Below are 15,379 nucleotides of genomic sequence, written 5' to 3'. Positions count from 1 at the left end.
GGGGGGGGAGGGCAGGATTCCCCGGGCCCATCCCCCCGGGAGCCCAGAAGGGCCGCCCTTTTGCCGAAGCCGGGCTACGCGCCGCTGCGCACTGCGCCCTCGGCCCAAGATTGCCGGCCCAGATTTCGCCAGCACGGGCAACCTGTCGTTTGCGCGCGTCTACCCAGCCGGGGCCCGCCGTGCCGGCGTACCAGCCCGAGGCGGCGTACCGCATCTTCATGCGCGCCTTGTTCAACCGTGATCTGGCGACGGGGCGCGTCGACACGGCGGTGAAGGATGATTACTCGACGTCAGGCCCGGCGGATGTGTTGGGTGTCAAGAATGAGGTGCCGGAGCAGTATCCTGACTACTGCTATATTCTGGACACGAGCACGTGTAGCGCGAGGCAGATTGCCGCACTTCGCAATGGCTCGGCTGTCATTAAGGACTACATCATGCTGGAGCCGAGTTCGTAGGGAATAGTCCTAGTCTTGTGAGAGCTGAGAAGAACCACATGCCTGCCAACCTTGTACTCTGCATGTTGCGATGCCAATTCATGTCAACGGATTCAAAATTCGGCCTGAATCTCTGGGTTTAACACTAAGTCGTAGTTCCGAAATCGAAAAGGTAAAAGCCCGCTCTATTTTTATCTATTATCGACCTACACGGGCACCTCAATCAACGCGAAATCCTCATTGAGGTAATACCATTGCTCGTACTGCGTAGGCTTCGCCGCTGCTGGCTTCTCCTCCGACTTGGAAGGGATGCCGAGCTGCAACGTTGCCGAGCACGAACCGACGTAGCTCCCCTTAATATCAGGCCGGCTCGTCTGGTTGTAGTTGATGCTGTTCGAATCAACGGCGCCCGAGATAAGGTCGCGCCAGTACTCGTGGCCCTTTTCGACCACGGCCGTCGCGAACGTGGCGTTCTGGTACGTCTCGCCGATGATGGGGATAACGTCGCCGCCGCGGGCGACTTTGTAGTAGGTGAACCAGTCGCGGAAGGCCTGGATGGTGCCTGGGCGGTATTTCTCAACGTCGAGGTAGTCTGCAGCGCGTTAGATCGACTGCCAGGACGAGGCTGGCTCGCTTACTTACTGTCGACGAGGGGCGCAATGGGGTCATTGACGTCAATGGCGAGCATCTTCCAGTCCGTCTCACCCCCGTCGTTGGGCGCAAGCCCACCGAGCAGCTTCACCTGCTTGACTTGTCCGACATAACCGATGCTGTCTTGTCAGTACCAAATCGTGAAAGTGGTGAAAGACCGATAGCACGTACTCGAGGCCAATGTCGAATAGATCAATGGGGTCATTATCTCCCTTCTCGCCCGTGAAATCATGCTCGAAATTCGGCGACTCCCACGTTTGGGGAATGGATCCATAAAGAAATGGATAGGTCTTGTGCGGCCACACACTCTCAACGAAGCGCGGCGCGCCGTTGCGCTCGTCGTGGAAGATGGGATTCAGGGGTTCCTGGCGGCGAATCTCAATCTTGGCGTCCTCCCAGCGCGGGATCTCGACGACGAAGTTCACGACCTGCTTATTGTCCTCGTCCGGGTACAAGGGGACGTCGTGCCAGAAAGATATGGGATGGCCGTCTTTCTCAAGCCACACGCGCCAATCCTGAGAGAACGTCAGTATTGTTCTATTGCAGACGAGGAGAGGAATAGCAAGAGCAGAGAACGCACGAGTGTGTTTCGTCCACCGACCGTCCGCAGAGAGAGGGCATCGTAGTCAAACGTGCCATTGTCGCGATGCTGAATCGTACCGGCAACAGCAAGGGCTGGCAGCAAGGCCTGGGCGAGGAATCTGGCGACCATTTTGTCGGCGATTAATACTGTCTTCAAACGTGAGGCTGCAAAGACATCCTCAAATGAAGCGAATCGCCAAAGGACCGTCAGCCTTATAGCAATAGCAACATCCCAAGCCAAGATCCCCCCCTCCGCCGTCATCTCGCGCCTCGTGCCCGTGTCGACCACCTCTCAACGACGCCATGGCACGCTGGAGATGAGCGCTGACCCAAACCCCCGCCACCGCCCACGGTACCTGCAGGCGTCGATCAATCAATTGCGGCCGTGGTTGAATGGCAAGCCCATGACGCAGCACGTGTGCTCTCTCAACCGTCGAACATCAGTCGGCCTTTCGTCGAGGGGCCGGAGCGCCAAGGCACTAAGGCCACTGAGCTTGCTGGGGGATCGGAGCACTGGCGCGTCCAATCGACGCCCCTTTGTCGTGCACGTGGGTATCGCTCTTGGTAGCTGTTGATGCGATGCAACGCTAGTGCGTGAAACTCTCTGTGGTGTGCGCCTCGAGCCAGTTGAGTCGATGAGCGGCCCGCCAGTGATTTAACCAAGCTTAAAGGCAGAAGAACGGCTCCGATCAGGATCTGGGGCTGAACGATATGAGGGTTTTGTCTTCTCATTTACATTGATTTTGACTGTGGTGTCAACGTGTTCGGTCATTTAGACACCAAGATTTTATTGTCAACACGCGTGCAAGCACGGCACATGTCCAGAGCTTGGCTACAAGCGAGAGGTAGCCCAAAACAAGAAGCCCAAGACAAGAAGCATCGCGAACGGCAAATTGAGACCACTCACTATACATTGGCCGATATAAACTTACCACCTATCTGAGGAGAGTTACGACACTTATGATAACCAATCTCAGTTATTTCTCAAGCCAGCGCCTTGTATTTCAGCACCGTATGATACTTCAACAACGACGAAGATTTCCACCGACACTGTCATCATTTTTTGCCCCTTATTAACCATCAATGTCTTTGACAAACCTGTCTGGGGGTTGCAGATCCGCTAGGCGTGCGCGCATCTCCCCAACGCCTGTTCTTGTGCACGGTCGTGCCCAAGATGCAGTTATACTTGCGATGACTGTGTGAGTCTCGGTAAGATGCCGTGCGATGACGAGGACTGAAGCAGCCTGTTAATTTGGTGCCCTTGCGCTAAACGAATGGAAGTGGGCACTATCGTCACTCTGAACTACAGAACGGGTGTGGCTAATACATGTGAGGGCAGATAGTCAAGCCTGCTCTGGAGAAAGATTTTGATTACTTGTTCTGGAACCCGGTAATGACAGCTTGCATCTGGTTTTATAGATATTGGAAATCACGTCTACTGGAAGACAGCCTAACAAAGGCGAACTAGAAGATACAGTGCATATTCAGAGGTGACTGAAAGCAAGGGTTCATGGCTTTCTAACTTCGACATGTCGTATGACACTCCTCATGGCCTGCGCCTTGGCTACCGTATTTAGTCTCAATAGGGCACATCAAGCAACAGGATTTCCGCAAGGAGTACCTTCTAAATCGATCTCCATTGCGTAGAGCAGGACTAACTGTTACTGCGGTATGGCATACTCGCTCTGCTTCAGCTGAACATCTTGTCGCCGGCGTTACAGTTCGTTCTTAGCCGAAGGCGTAGAATTCAAACCCTAAAAAGTGTCTGAGCGTAACTGATGACGCAAAACATGTCGCCATGAGATCGATTGGTAGAAATCAATCTCCACGAGGCTTCCAACCAAGCATGCCTCTCGAAGGCTTGTTCCGTATTACGATTCAAGAGTCACCTACAGGCAGCAGTCATCATGTGCGTTCAAGGGGGCGTTAAAGGCGTTTAATGCTACGGCGACAACAGTCTATAGGATAGATCATCCTGCCGTAGCTGGTGACAAGCCTCGCAACGTTTTCAGCGCCTTCTAAGTTGGAGCGCTTTTGGTACCATGCCTTACAGATTTCCCCGCCTTTCGCATGCAGTTTCCTATGAATCATGGTTTTTTTGCCTATTTCGATTCGAACTATGTATAACTTGGTCAATGTCAACCGCTATCATTGCCAGCTTGTGTGCCTACCTGAGTCTTCTTCTCATGTCTCCGGCGCGTCTACTTCTAACATCTGGAGAACAACCGTCGAACAAATCGTCAGTTAACAGGAGGGAATTATATAAGCCGAGGTTCAATCAGCATGACCCGGCTCTCGTGGGGATCCGCGTAAACGACTTGTAGGAAGACTTCTCCCGAGCTGAGGCGTATCTTTTCATCTAGAACAGTAAGACTGTAACAAGACGCGCGGCAAATGAGAAAACGTGATTTTGCACCAGATAGCCGGATGTGGCGCGATGGTTTTTGAGCGGTTCGCTATTTATAAAGCTCGAAACCCCATACAAACCAGCTTCAATTTGTAAGAGGCATCGGCGGGGGACCTCAAACAGCAGTACCAGACATAGATTGTCAGGTGGCCCTGCGGAGCTACCAAGTTGGGGGTCAGTCAGGGGGGCTAAGGGCTACGAGAACGTATACATGAGGACCGCGGATGGCCTTCCAAGCTGCGGAGGGCCAATATTCAGATGTATTCCGACCCCCCACTTATATTCTATTGCCTGTGGGACCACGCGAGGAAGATTTCTTCACTCTGCTCCAAATCAAGCAATAACATAGATGCTACTTTAGCACATAAGCTTTGTAGTCATGAATATGGCTAGGAAGGAGCCGCGTATTTACCTAGAAGCAGCTTTCACATGGCTCAGACCATATACCCATCAGTTAGTGGCGGGTTTACATCTGCAGCAGTGCGGATGCAGCGCTTTCTGCCGCAGAAGCTCGATCATCTCCAAGCTTCACCAAGAGTTCCGCCCGTAATGACCCACTGTTCCATCTCATCAGGGCCCAACAACCTAGAGTTCATTCAGTAGATATAACAAAGCATTCTCGACGCCAGTAGTCCTGCAAAAACAGCAACGGGAGAGTCGTTTTGATGCGAACTTACCACGCAAGTAAAAGCTTGATCATGTGGTCTGTGTCGGTAGCTTTGATAGACCCAGGAAGCCTCTGGATGGAGAGATTTTGTACAATATACTGCTTCTCCTCTCGCCACGCCTTCATAAACGCAGGAGACGAATCGGCTTCCCACAAATGTTTGGACGCAGTCCACCGGTGTACAGCCGCAAAACGTCCGGGAAGTGGTGTGCCCCCTATTCCCACCGTCTTAAGCATGGCCACGAGACCTATAAACCCATACCCGAGCCAGATAGTTCGTCGCACACACTCAGCGAAGATCCACTCCTCCCAGGACTGGGGTGGTCTATTCTGTAGCATACTCTCTTCGAGCAGCCACAACTCGGCAAGGTTATCGCGGTACGTCTCAAGGTCTTCTAGCCACGCCTCCAGAGTTCCCATATCACGCTCTGCTTGCTCTCGCAGGCCAATGTCACCATCGAATATGCGGATTTGCTGGTAAATGAGAAGAGCTTGGGTGCGAGCGAGCTTGTCGAGGGGTGTCAGGTCTGCCGTCTCCGAGCTCGGAGCCTGTGCAGCTTCTTTTCCGTTCCCCTGGCTGTGATGCGGCGGGCGCGTTAGCTCATCAGCGGCCTCGCAGAGCACGCGGACGGCCCAACTTCGGTTGGCGTCAGTACGGCTAGCGTACGTTGTAACGGCTGAGTAGACGGCGAGTATCGCATGCGGGGTGTGGGCGCGATATAGATGGCGATGGAGGAAGGGCGTTTCGCGCTGACGAGTGAAAAGGGCAGGGAACTCCTTGAAACTGGCGACGACCGAGCCGACTCGGGAACCTGGCTCGTGGATGCTCCATGGATTGAGTTGTGACTGGAAATGTGAGCCAAAAGCCGTGATGAAGGGGATTCCGTTCAGAAAATGATTGAGAACATACGCAGGCATCAGACATAGCCTTTTTCTCATGAATGAAGTATTGAAGATTTTCGTCAAGTGGTAAAGGTACCCTGGGCTGGGCTGTCTCTGTTCCTGGAAATTCCTGAGTTTGGCGCAGGTGCATACTTGACCCCGCGTCATCAATAGACATCTGGTCGGTAAGGTTACGAGGGTCGAGATTGAGCGATTCGGAGCATGAATGGGGTCCACTCGACATTTTGACGTCGCAGGGTAAGCTGTTGTGCACTGCCGAGTTCGAGCGACAGGACGGTGATAAAAGATGTAGATGTGCACCCACGGACGCTTTTGCGCAGCATTCAACGGCCCCATGCTTGAAGTGATGAATTCCGCTGCTACACACTCACGCGCTACGTGCTCTATATTCTTTTATCCGTGTCCTGCAGCCAGGATACGGCCCGTACACTTGCCGTTGGTATCCACCTTAGCACCACGCCAGTGGTGGTAAGTATGAGCGGGGTAGACTGCCTGCTGAGGCATGAAGTTTGAATTGATAAGATAAATAAGGGGTTTAGAAGATGGCGAGATTATGGGATTGGACAGACGATGTTGGAGTCGCCGCGGTTGAGCTTCGATGCACAGGCTCAAGCATCACAAAAGTGGAAGCAGGCAGTGCGTGTTGATTGCATACAGTAGGGAGCTTGGCATCGTAAACCCGGTGATGCAAGTCTTGTGATTTGTGTTCTGAAAAGTCTAGCGCAGAGACGTGTCTCCTTCTTGTTCAGCCGTCGTCTGTCAGGGCAAGGCGGCCTCGCCCTTGAAGACGAACGAGCTCGTAGCACCAATCAAGTCTCCATACTCTTCGTACATGGGCTCCAAACCGTGCTCCAGCGTATGGTGGACAAATTCCTCAAAAGAAATGCCCTGGAAGTCGGGATACAAATCCTTCCCAATCAGGTAGCCAAGATAACGAGCATACTCGGGAGAGTTTTCGCCCATGATGTCGTACGACTTTTGATAGGTGTACTGGAAGTAGTCCATCATCTTCATCTGGTCATCCTTGGTTGTGGCTATGCCCTCCTCAATCTCCTCGGCGGTGCGCTGCGTTCAAGCCATGTCAGATATCGTGCGTGAAGAGGCCCTACCTTGCGTCTCCGAATGTCATAAACTTACGTATTTCTTTTCAATAGTCTCACCACTGAGCTTCGCTACAGTGTCCCAAAGCTCGTTCTGCGTGCGAAGATCTGTGTACGCGAAAACCTTGTGATTCAAAGTGCGAGGATCCGTGATGATGCGTCCGACATATGCTCCGATATCCCTCGAATCAGTTCTGGCGGAAGGAACGTTTCCATCGCCGCCGATTGCAGTGTTGTAAAGGAAAAGATTGCGGTCTAGTCGACCCGATGGAAGGCGCGGGAGGCTGATCTGATACCACCAGCCGACATCGATGATAGTGTAGGGCAGGTGTACGCGCTGGATATGATCGATAAAAGCCTCCTTCTGTATGGATGCATCAGGAGTCAGCCTGGCGTGCGAAACAATGGATGTAGTTGCAACGACCATGGCCACTTACGTTGTCACGTAATGTCTGGACGCCCCGAGGCATCACCGTAGCATAAAAGCATGGGACGTAGCGCTTTACTCCTGCCTTCTTAGCTGCATCAATCAGAGGCACCTCGTTGAGGATGCAGCACACGATGAGGACATCAAGGCCCTGGAGCTGTGATACGGTGGCGTCCTCAGGACCGTCGATATCGAAGGATGCTATTTTCACGCCTCGTTTCTCGAGGTCCAGTACTTTCTTCTTCTTCAACGAAGAGGGCCGTACAAGGGCCGTGATATCCTGCACTCGGCGACCGTTTAAGCGATAGTCTCCTACGAGCAATTGCGGTGGACAACTTACGAAGTTGTGGCTTGCGGAAAGCAGACCAGTAACGATGGAGCTGCCATTCTGGCCCGTGGCTCCCAGAATCGCAACCTTCGTAGCAGCCATCTTACAATTCGCGACGAGTGGAACAGTGAGTGGTATACGTCGTGCCGCCTGTACATTGGCGATGTGAATGGCAAGGGGCGACGATATAATACGGTCTGCTTAAATGGGATAGCCAGATGTTATTTATACTTCCCGCATAAGATCCTTCGGCTTCACTTTGTGCTACTATTGACGGTAGAAACTTTTTCGAAGGCTCCAACCTGCGTCCATGTCGGACTCACTTTCCCCCGGCTGGATCTGAGATCTTAGCCGACGGGTGCGGAGTTCGATCTGTCAAACAATGCGGAGTGGGGGCGTACGAAGGGGCCGACGCATGTCGTTTACGTACATGGTTGACGCTAGGGGGGTGGTTTGGCCGACCGATCGTGCATTTTCACGGCCCGAAATGCGAATCGGTATTCATGGGCTTTCTGTCATTGCCACTCGTGCTGATGTCTCACAAACTCCACAGGAAGAGGCTCGGGTTCGGGCAAACACATGTAGTATGAAGATACTTACTACGATTAGCAGCATGGCATCATGAATCGAGATAAATTTTTAGAGTAGATTTGATTATTGTATTTGCTAAAAAGAACATCTACCGCCCTTCGCGTATCACAAGACCACTGTAGTCACTTGTAAGCCAAAGGCTGCCACTACTCTCTCAAGAAGAGGCCGACATCATATTGTGATTATTTCAACCTGCTTGCATCGCCAAAATACCTCACAGCCTTCAAAGTCTCTAGAGTTCCTGGAACGGGTTTCCAACAACGTCGTTAGCTTCAATTCAATGCCTCCTGACTGTATCTATCCCTACAGTACTTTAGTAGTCTGCTGCCCTACGAGCATCTGGTATCATGACCCCGATACCCCAAAACGCCAGTCCATTCCCAAGAAGTCCTTCGGAGCACTGTAGTCATACATCTTTTTTTTCCAACATCACCCCTCGAGTTCGTCCTCTTCAATCATGCGGCCCAAAATCAGGCTCTGAATCACAAGCTCATCGCTCAGCGTCCGGATCCTCTTGGGCGGCGGCGCAGAGTCCCCTGCCGCGCTGACCCTCTTCCTCTTCCTCGTCTCCTGCGTCGGCGGCGCCGTCATGAACAGCGCCTCGTCGGTGCCCGTATTTTCGTCAACGTAGACCCAGTCAAACGGCGCCTCGAGAAGCTCCTTCTCGCGCATCATGCGTTTCGCCTCGTCCATCTTGTACGCCCGCGCGAGCGAGGCGCCGAGCACATGCGCCAGGAAGACATACGGCATCTTCTTGTCCTCCTGGCGCGACTTCTTCATGATCAGCAGGATGCGGCTGCCCTGAAGAAGCTGGGGACGGCGTTCGATGACGTCGACGAGACGGGCGTCGGTCGCGGGGTACGGCGCTAGGTAACGAGAGCGAATGGCATCCCGCAGGAAGGACGACTGGCCGGCACAGAGTAGGTACGGGTCCCATGCGACGACCTTCTGCTTCTCCACGCACGTCGTCACCCAGCGATCAGAAATGCAGGGGAGCCCGAGGGCGAGGGCCTGCATGTACTTGACCTTGCGTGAGTGTCCGTCTGCAATGAGCGCCGTGAAACCCAAAGTCTGGGCCGAGGTCGCCAGGGTCAGTGAAGCCTCTTCTTCTTCGTCCGTCACAGGGCTGACTGCCGCGCTTCGCAGGGCCTGGGCGTCAAAGAGCTCGTCGAAGCCGCTCGAAAGCAGCCGGCCGCCGTATTCAAGTATCTTCTTCTCGACATCGTTGCTCTGCGACAAGCGCTCCTCGTACTGCTCCGTATTTTCGCCCGGTCGTTTCGATTGGAACGAGATGGCGAACGCCATGCCGCTGAATAGCTTTTGATCTCTCTCGGGCGCTCGTGATTCGTAAATCAAGGTGGACAGCCGATCAGCTCGACTCTTCGCCTTGGGAGGATGAGCCATACTATTCTCAAACCCTATTGCAGACGGTGACATGGCGAGTTCATCTGTCGACGCAGAGTCATGCCGTGTCGATCTTCGCGTCTGTTTCTTACTGCGTTTCTTGCCGCGCTCCGAGAGGACTGGTGCAGTATTGAGCGGCGGCAAACTCGGTCTCGGATGGCGACTTCTTGGCTTCATAGGGGACGTGTGCGCAACCTGGTCGGACTGCTGCGTCGCTGGCGTGGTCTTAGACGACAAGCTCGGGGTAACAGACAGGGTGCTGAGGGTTGAAGTTGACTCTGGCGCCGATTCGACAGAGGACTCCGGCGCCACCGGCGTAGCCGGGTTCTGATCCACTGTGTTGTGCGAGCGCAGTTTTGAAGGCCCGCGAGGCAGACGCGGTGTCAGCAGAGGCGGCGAAGATGGAAGGTCAAATGCTGGCTCAGTGCTCCGTACTTGGGGGCTCGAATCCAAAACGACAGACGGGTCTGACTGAATGTTCGGCTCATCAGCCTTGCTCTTGGTTGCACGCACGGACTTGCGAAGCATGCCAGACTTTGCTGCTGCAGTTTTGACTTCCCGCCCCGCTCTCGGCTCAGAAGGAGACGGCTTGGCCTTGGAGTCTGTTGCCGCTGCCTTGGCTGTCGGGCGGCTCTTACGAGATGACCTTCGCGAAGGCATAGACAAAGACGGGCGTGGTTCGTTGGGTGTTGCCAAAGGTGAATCCTCGTCCATAGGGGCGGGCGAAGGATCCTCGCAAACCTCCTCGAGTGCCAAGTCTCTCTCAGGACTTGCGACATTGACCTGCGTCGTAGGTCGGTTGACGGGGCTCGTCTCGGGAATGCGGTCTCTCTGCTTTGAGCTCGTGTCCGACGTGTCGACGCTCAAGGGATTCCCGGCTTTGTTGTGAGTCGTCTCCTCTGTACTGTCAGGTATAGCCTCAACACTAGAATCCAGGGCCGTCAGAGGGGCGTGGTTCTCCATGGGCAGCTCGTTTGTGGTTGTTGGCTTTTTGACCGTGTCTGGTACGTTGAGAGGGTCCTGAGAATCGGCGACGGTGGATATGTCTTCCTCGTTTTCGCTCCCCACCGCAACCTCGCATTCATCGTCTGGTACGATTGCAACCTGTGCCCTTCTCTGGGATCTTTGCGGCCGCGGAGTGATATCGGGATCGTCATTGGGAATAGTCCGTCGAAGACTTATTCCGGAGAGCTGCTCGGCAGCTGCTCTCTTCTTCATGGCGGCCCTCCTGCTCCGTTGCATGGCCTCCAGGGCATCGTCTGAATCTTCCTGCGAGTCCACTGGGGGTAGGGCGTCTCCACTGAGCCGCCTCTCTTGCGACTTTTTCATCGTCTCGTAGTGTGCCATGGGCTCGACACGGCGTCGCAGCGTGCCTGAGGGCAGCTCAATGGGGGTCTCAGCGACGGCCTCTTCGCCAACCCAACGACTAGGCGCTGGCGTCTCAGCGGGAAAGTGATCAGCTGCCGAACTGGGAGCTTGGGGGCTCGACGTGTGCATGACCGTGGGTGAAGTGATGTTGAATTGACGCTTGAGTGGCGATGTCTCAATCGGGTTCGGCGAGATGGACAGATGCTGGGGCAAGTTTGGTGAAGGTCTCGAGGACGTCGGGCTATCTCCACGCTTGAAAGCCGACGACATGCCCTGCGTCTGCCCAAAGAGTTGGGATGGTGCCAGAGGCTGGACTCCGAGATTGCCAAGACCGGCAAACGGGTTCGCGGGCGGCGCCGGTGTTTCTGGTGCCCAGGGCATCGTCTTGTACGGCGTCTGCCCTTCGGGTCGCCTCATGGAGGATTGGTTCTGGGAGCTCGAGGCGCGCCTTCGCCAGGCGCCTCGCGTGTTGAGAGGACCGGTGCCATAGGGGATCGGAGATGATTCTTGGGTCGCCTGCATGTCGTGGTCGAAGAGATGACCCAAGTTGCCAAAGTTGACGGCGCCCGTCTCATCATCGTCGAGATTTTTTTCCTCCTCAATTTGCGGCACAAGAGGAGCGTCTTCAATGGCTGCATCGTCCCGCCGTGAAGCTGTCGACTGGGGGCTAGTGTTGATTTGCGAATGGCTCTCGTACTTTCGGTAATCGCGGTCATCGTTCTCCTGTGTGGGAGACGATTGCGACGTGTCCATCTTGGGTTTCCTCAGATGAATTTTCGTAGACGTGTCAGATGGAGTCTCGCCGGGGTCGGCTCGAGATGTTGGTGTTTTGGTGGTTAGTGTCGGAGCATCGTTCGTAGCCGATTGAAGGTCGAGGTTCCGTGCATAGCCGTCGTCTAGACGTGCCGAGAAAGGCTTCACTGGTGCAGGCGTTGTCGTTAGCAGGAGAGGAGGCTGCTGCGGTGTTGTCGCGGCGGTTGTGTGCAGTTCTGAGGCTTCCGACGTCGGCTCAGGCGTAGGATCTCGGGGCGCTTGGCGGGCCTGTCGGTTTGGCGTCAGTCAGTGTTCGTCGACAAAGAAAGGTCACAGTGAATCTGCGCACTCGTTCTCCCGCCGCGCGTGCCTCGTCTTTGAGCAACGGCAGACCTAGACCCTCAGGCTCTGCGTTCTCCGGTGCACTGATGAAGGCGGCAGGCTGTGGTGACGCGATCGAGTCGCCGCGATTGACGAGTCGCGATTCCTGGTTCTCGCACGGCACTGGTGAGCTGCCGGGCTGCAGGGGTTGATGCTCAAAGCGGGTTAGCGTTCTGTGGGCAGGCTGGGGCTCCCTGTCGCGTCGTGTCACATCGGGCTGGGGTTAGGTCTCCGCGTACCTGGCCGACGCCAAAGCGTTGGATGTAGAGGGCCATGATGTGCTGGCTATCCTGTGATTCGTCATCGCCATTGAGGGCGGCGCGCTCGGGTTGCGCGAGCGATTGGTATCGAGGCATCGGGCTTGCGCATTGCTGGGAGGGCGAAGGTGATACGCGTGCATGGTGGTGGAAAAAGGAAAACCAGGTGAGTGGGGTAACTTGCGCTGAGTCTGGAACGCGTGCACAGCGCGACATCACGTGATGCTGTGCTATTCATAATCTGCTCCAAGCAGTTCACCGGGGCCTTGAGTGGCGATTGCAATTTTCAGAACTGCCTATCATGGCTGGCAGCTGTGTATAGTGAGCCAGAAACATACTCGCTATTGGATGCTATATTTTTGATTTGACACTTGGGTTGAGATGGGAGACGACAGTGAAGACAGTGCCTAGCCTTATTTGATTCCTATGGTACTTACCTGAGTACCTAGGTATGTCCAAGGTACCTATGTAGACGCAAGGAGTGGCTGGCACTGCTCGCCACTGCCATGCCCGATGCTCCAGCTGTCGAATCGTAATCAGACCCCAGCTCCATCGTGCGCAGCTGCAGAAGTACGACAATGTATCAGCCTTATCTTACCCGCCCATACTATCCAGTCAGCTGCTCTGCTTTACGACTTGAACATGGCCTCATGTTACCAGCATGCCTGATCCTCGGATGCCATACCATATCGGAGGCGTAGCGTGTGGAAGACAATGGTTGCTTCGGACAACCCAGCAAGCCGGCTTCTGGGCGAAACACAGTGGGCATCTGGGGCCTACAGATGAGCCAAGACACAAGCTGTACTGTTCCTCGTGCTCGCCAGACCGTAGGGTCGTGGGAAAGGGGAGTTTGCACCACTGGCACGTGCCAACGGGTACTTTCTGACGTGGGCGGCGCCTTTTTGGCTGCGGACGCTGAGTGGGGGTTAAGTGGGTGTCGGGGAGTGTGATGAGTGTGATGTAATAATAGATTGCAGTTCATAGGAATCACATGCAAATGCTATTCATTTCATTCATCAAAAAGGCATTGTGAATGAATATTTTGGACTGGAAGACTGTTGATTGTTGTTTCTACCCATCTCGTCTGCATCTCTGGAAGTCCTGAAATAAGGTAACTCAGCAGGTGCCTGTCGTGCTCGAAGCAAGAAGAACCAATCGGACAGCGCGGTGCCGAGGCACTTGCTGCTGTGACCATGACGCCCAGTTTTCGTCGCAACAAGGCCACGACGAGATGGGCAAGTGGCCACACGACTGCCATTTTTGCGTCGGCGCGTTTTCTCATTGGCTCCCAACTCAATGCCGTCGCTGCCTGCTGCGCACTCGGGGTCTTGCCAAGTCCGTGGTCCAAGTGAAACAAGGCCAACTCGTCACCGTTTTAATTGAGGCCATTCCCACGATCCCTTTTTCTTTTTTTTTTTTTTTTTGCCATCATATTCGATTGAACGCCTATTGCTCGCCCATGGATGCATGATCACACATCAGATTTGGATCGCCAAACGCCCATCATGACCTCGTCATCCTCGCCTACGGCCAAGCTCAGCGCTTACCTATCGCAATTGAATCCCGTGCCTACCTTTCCCGACTACACAGGACCCTACAAAGTTGGCACCGTCGACGTCGAGATCCCCGTCTCCGAACTCGAATCACCGAGCCCCGCACCCGACAGCGCTGCCGATATTTACACCGTGTCCTGCCGCATCTACTACCCCGCGACCCCCGACTCGGCAGGCAAACCCATCAGCTGGCTGCCCTCGCCTCAGCGCCACCATGTCTCTGCCTACACCCAGTTTGTCGGCATCAAGCCCCTGCTGGCCGACTTTGTCTCGTAAGCCGACGACCCCTCTCTGTAGGCTCTGATGATGATACTGGAGCGTCGAGCTAATCATCGCAGCTTCCTACCCCGCCACCTCCACTACACGACCATTCCCGCCCTCAAGAACGCCGACCTCCTCGAGCCCAACACGCCCAATGGCCGATGGCCTACGATGATTTTCTCCCATGGCCTCGGCGGCAACCGCAATACGTACTCTGTCGTCGCCGGCTCGCTCGCGTCCCACGGCATTGTTGTCGTTTGCCCCGAACACCGCGATGGCAGTGCCGTCGCATCTTTTGTGCGCATCCCCCAGGCCCAGGACAGCTACTTCATCCGCAACACGCGCCGCGTCGTCCCCTACATCCGCCTGCCCCACGACAACACACCCGAGATTTCCACAGCACGGGAGGATCAGCTGCGCATTCGCCTGTGGGAGCTCGGTCTTGCCCACGCCGCCATTCTCGCCATTGATCGCGCCCAGTCTCTGAAGAACCTCAACAAGAGCACGCCATCTCTCGATTTCTTCGCCAAAAAGCTCCACGTTCACGAGCCTGGCTCCATCATCTTTGCGGGCCACAGCTTCGGATCCGCCTCGATCGTGCAGCTGCTCAAGAGCACCTACTACGCTGGCACGCCGGCTCTCGCCAAGATGGAGCGCCCCCTCTTCACGCCAGCCCCCGACTCGGAGCTGTCGAAGCAGATCACCGAAAAGAACGTCACCATGCTGCTGGACATGTGGTGCTTCCCCCTGCTGGCCCCCAACTCGGCGCCCCTCTTCGACCTGCCGCTGCCCGCCTACGCCAATGTCCCCTCAGCTCCCGGCGGCAAGGCCCTCCTCGCCGTCGAGTCGGACGCCTTCTACAAGTGGACCGAGCACCTCCACGTCACGGCCCGCGTGCTGTCGCCTGACCCATCGAAAAAGGTCATCACGGCCGACCTCTACCAGCGCAACAACGGCATCGCTTTGCCCGAGCCCAATTTCTTCTACGTCGAAAAGTCCGCCCACCTCTCGCAGTCGGACTTTGGGATCCTTCTTCGCACTGGCTCACGAAGCGCATCTTTCAACTCGGTCGAACCCGAGCGCGCGCTGCGCGTCAACCTCCGCGCCCAGCTGAAGGTCCTCCGCGCTAACAGCGTGCCTGTCGGACGCAACTGGTCGGCGATATCGTCGACGGAGCCGCGCCTAAAAAGGATGACAGCTGAGTGTACTGAGTGCGACGGCCACTGCAAGGTCAGCGGATACGGCCCTCTAAGAACAAGGCCATTTTCTTAGTAAGCACCGCCTGATCCCCCACTCGGTGCCACTTGGTTCA

At 55.2% G+C, this 15,379-nt stretch overlaps 6 protein-coding genes across 6 annotated transcripts in view; 2 read left to right on the top strand and 4 right to left on the bottom strand.

Annotated features, from left to right (window-relative positions):
* The window catches only part of VDBG_06592 (carboxypeptidase S1), a gene marked incomplete at both ends in the record, with an annotated part of 1,929 nt that extends 1,474 nt beyond the window's left edge, over positions 1-455 (top strand). Inside the window, one exon of the mRNA XM_003002984.1 lies at positions 48-455. Coding sequence (XP_003003030.1) covers positions 48-455 — 408 coding nt within the window. The remainder of the gene's footprint in view (positions 1-47) is intronic.
* Positions 456-640: 185 nt separating this feature from the next.
* On the bottom strand, positions 641-1,797 carry VDBG_06591 (inorganic pyrophosphatase; the record flags this gene model as incomplete). Its single annotated transcript, XM_003002983.1, has 4 exons — positions 641-1,026; positions 1,077-1,204; positions 1,257-1,600; positions 1,666-1,797. 4 exons carry the CDS (start codon positions 1,795-1,797, stop codon positions 641-643), a joined length of 990 nt encoding a protein of 329 aa, XP_003003029.1.
* A 2,764-nt stretch (positions 1,798-4,561) lies between these two features.
* Positions 4,562-5,867, bottom strand: VDBG_06590 (C6 zinc finger domain-containing protein; the record flags this gene model as incomplete). Its single annotated transcript, XM_003002982.1, has 3 exons — positions 4,562-4,659; positions 4,752-5,587; positions 5,652-5,867. The coding sequence occupies 3 exons, from the start codon at positions 5,865-5,867 to the stop codon at positions 4,590-4,592; spliced, it is 1,122 nt and encodes a 373-aa protein (XP_003003028.1).
* A 536-nt stretch (positions 5,868-6,403) lies between these two features.
* Positions 6,404-7,601, bottom strand: VDBG_06589 (isoflavone reductase family protein; the record flags this gene model as incomplete). Its single annotated transcript, XM_003002981.1, has 4 exons — positions 6,404-6,709; positions 6,782-7,108; positions 7,182-7,451; positions 7,512-7,601. The coding sequence occupies 4 exons, from the start codon at positions 7,599-7,601 to the stop codon at positions 6,404-6,406; spliced, it is 993 nt and encodes a 330-aa protein (XP_003003027.1).
* A 918-nt stretch (positions 7,602-8,519) lies between these two features.
* Positions 8,520-12,352, bottom strand: VDBG_06588 (conserved hypothetical protein; the record flags this gene model as incomplete). The annotated part of the gene is made up of 3 exons (XM_003002980.1): positions 8,520-11,615; positions 11,965-12,150; positions 12,236-12,352. The coding sequence occupies 3 exons, from the start codon at positions 12,350-12,352 to the stop codon at positions 8,520-8,522; spliced, it is 3,399 nt and encodes a 1,132-aa protein (XP_003003026.1).
* Positions 12,353-13,758: 1,406 nt separating this feature from the next.
* The window catches only part of VDBG_06587 (platelet-activating factor acetylhydrolase precursor), a gene marked incomplete at both ends in the record, with an annotated part of 1,902 nt that continues 281 nt past the window's right edge, over positions 13,759-15,379 (top strand). Inside the window, 2 exons of the mRNA XM_003002979.1 lie at positions 13,759-14,078; positions 14,145-15,297. Of these exons, the coding sequence (XP_003003025.1) occupies positions 13,759-14,078; positions 14,145-15,297 (1,473 nt within the window). The remainder of the gene's footprint in view (positions 14,079-14,144; positions 15,298-15,379) is intronic.

The sequence above is a fragment of the Verticillium alfalfae genome, genomic scaffold (genome assembly GCF_000150825.1).
Source record: "Verticillium alfalfae VaMs.102 supercont1.8 genomic scaffold, whole genome shotgun sequence".
Classification (NCBI taxonomy): domain Eukaryota; kingdom Fungi; phylum Ascomycota; class Sordariomycetes; order Glomerellales; family Plectosphaerellaceae; genus Verticillium; species Verticillium alfalfae.
Note: the sequence above shows the minus strand (reverse complement) of the source record. Positions and strands in the feature narration are given on the sequence as shown.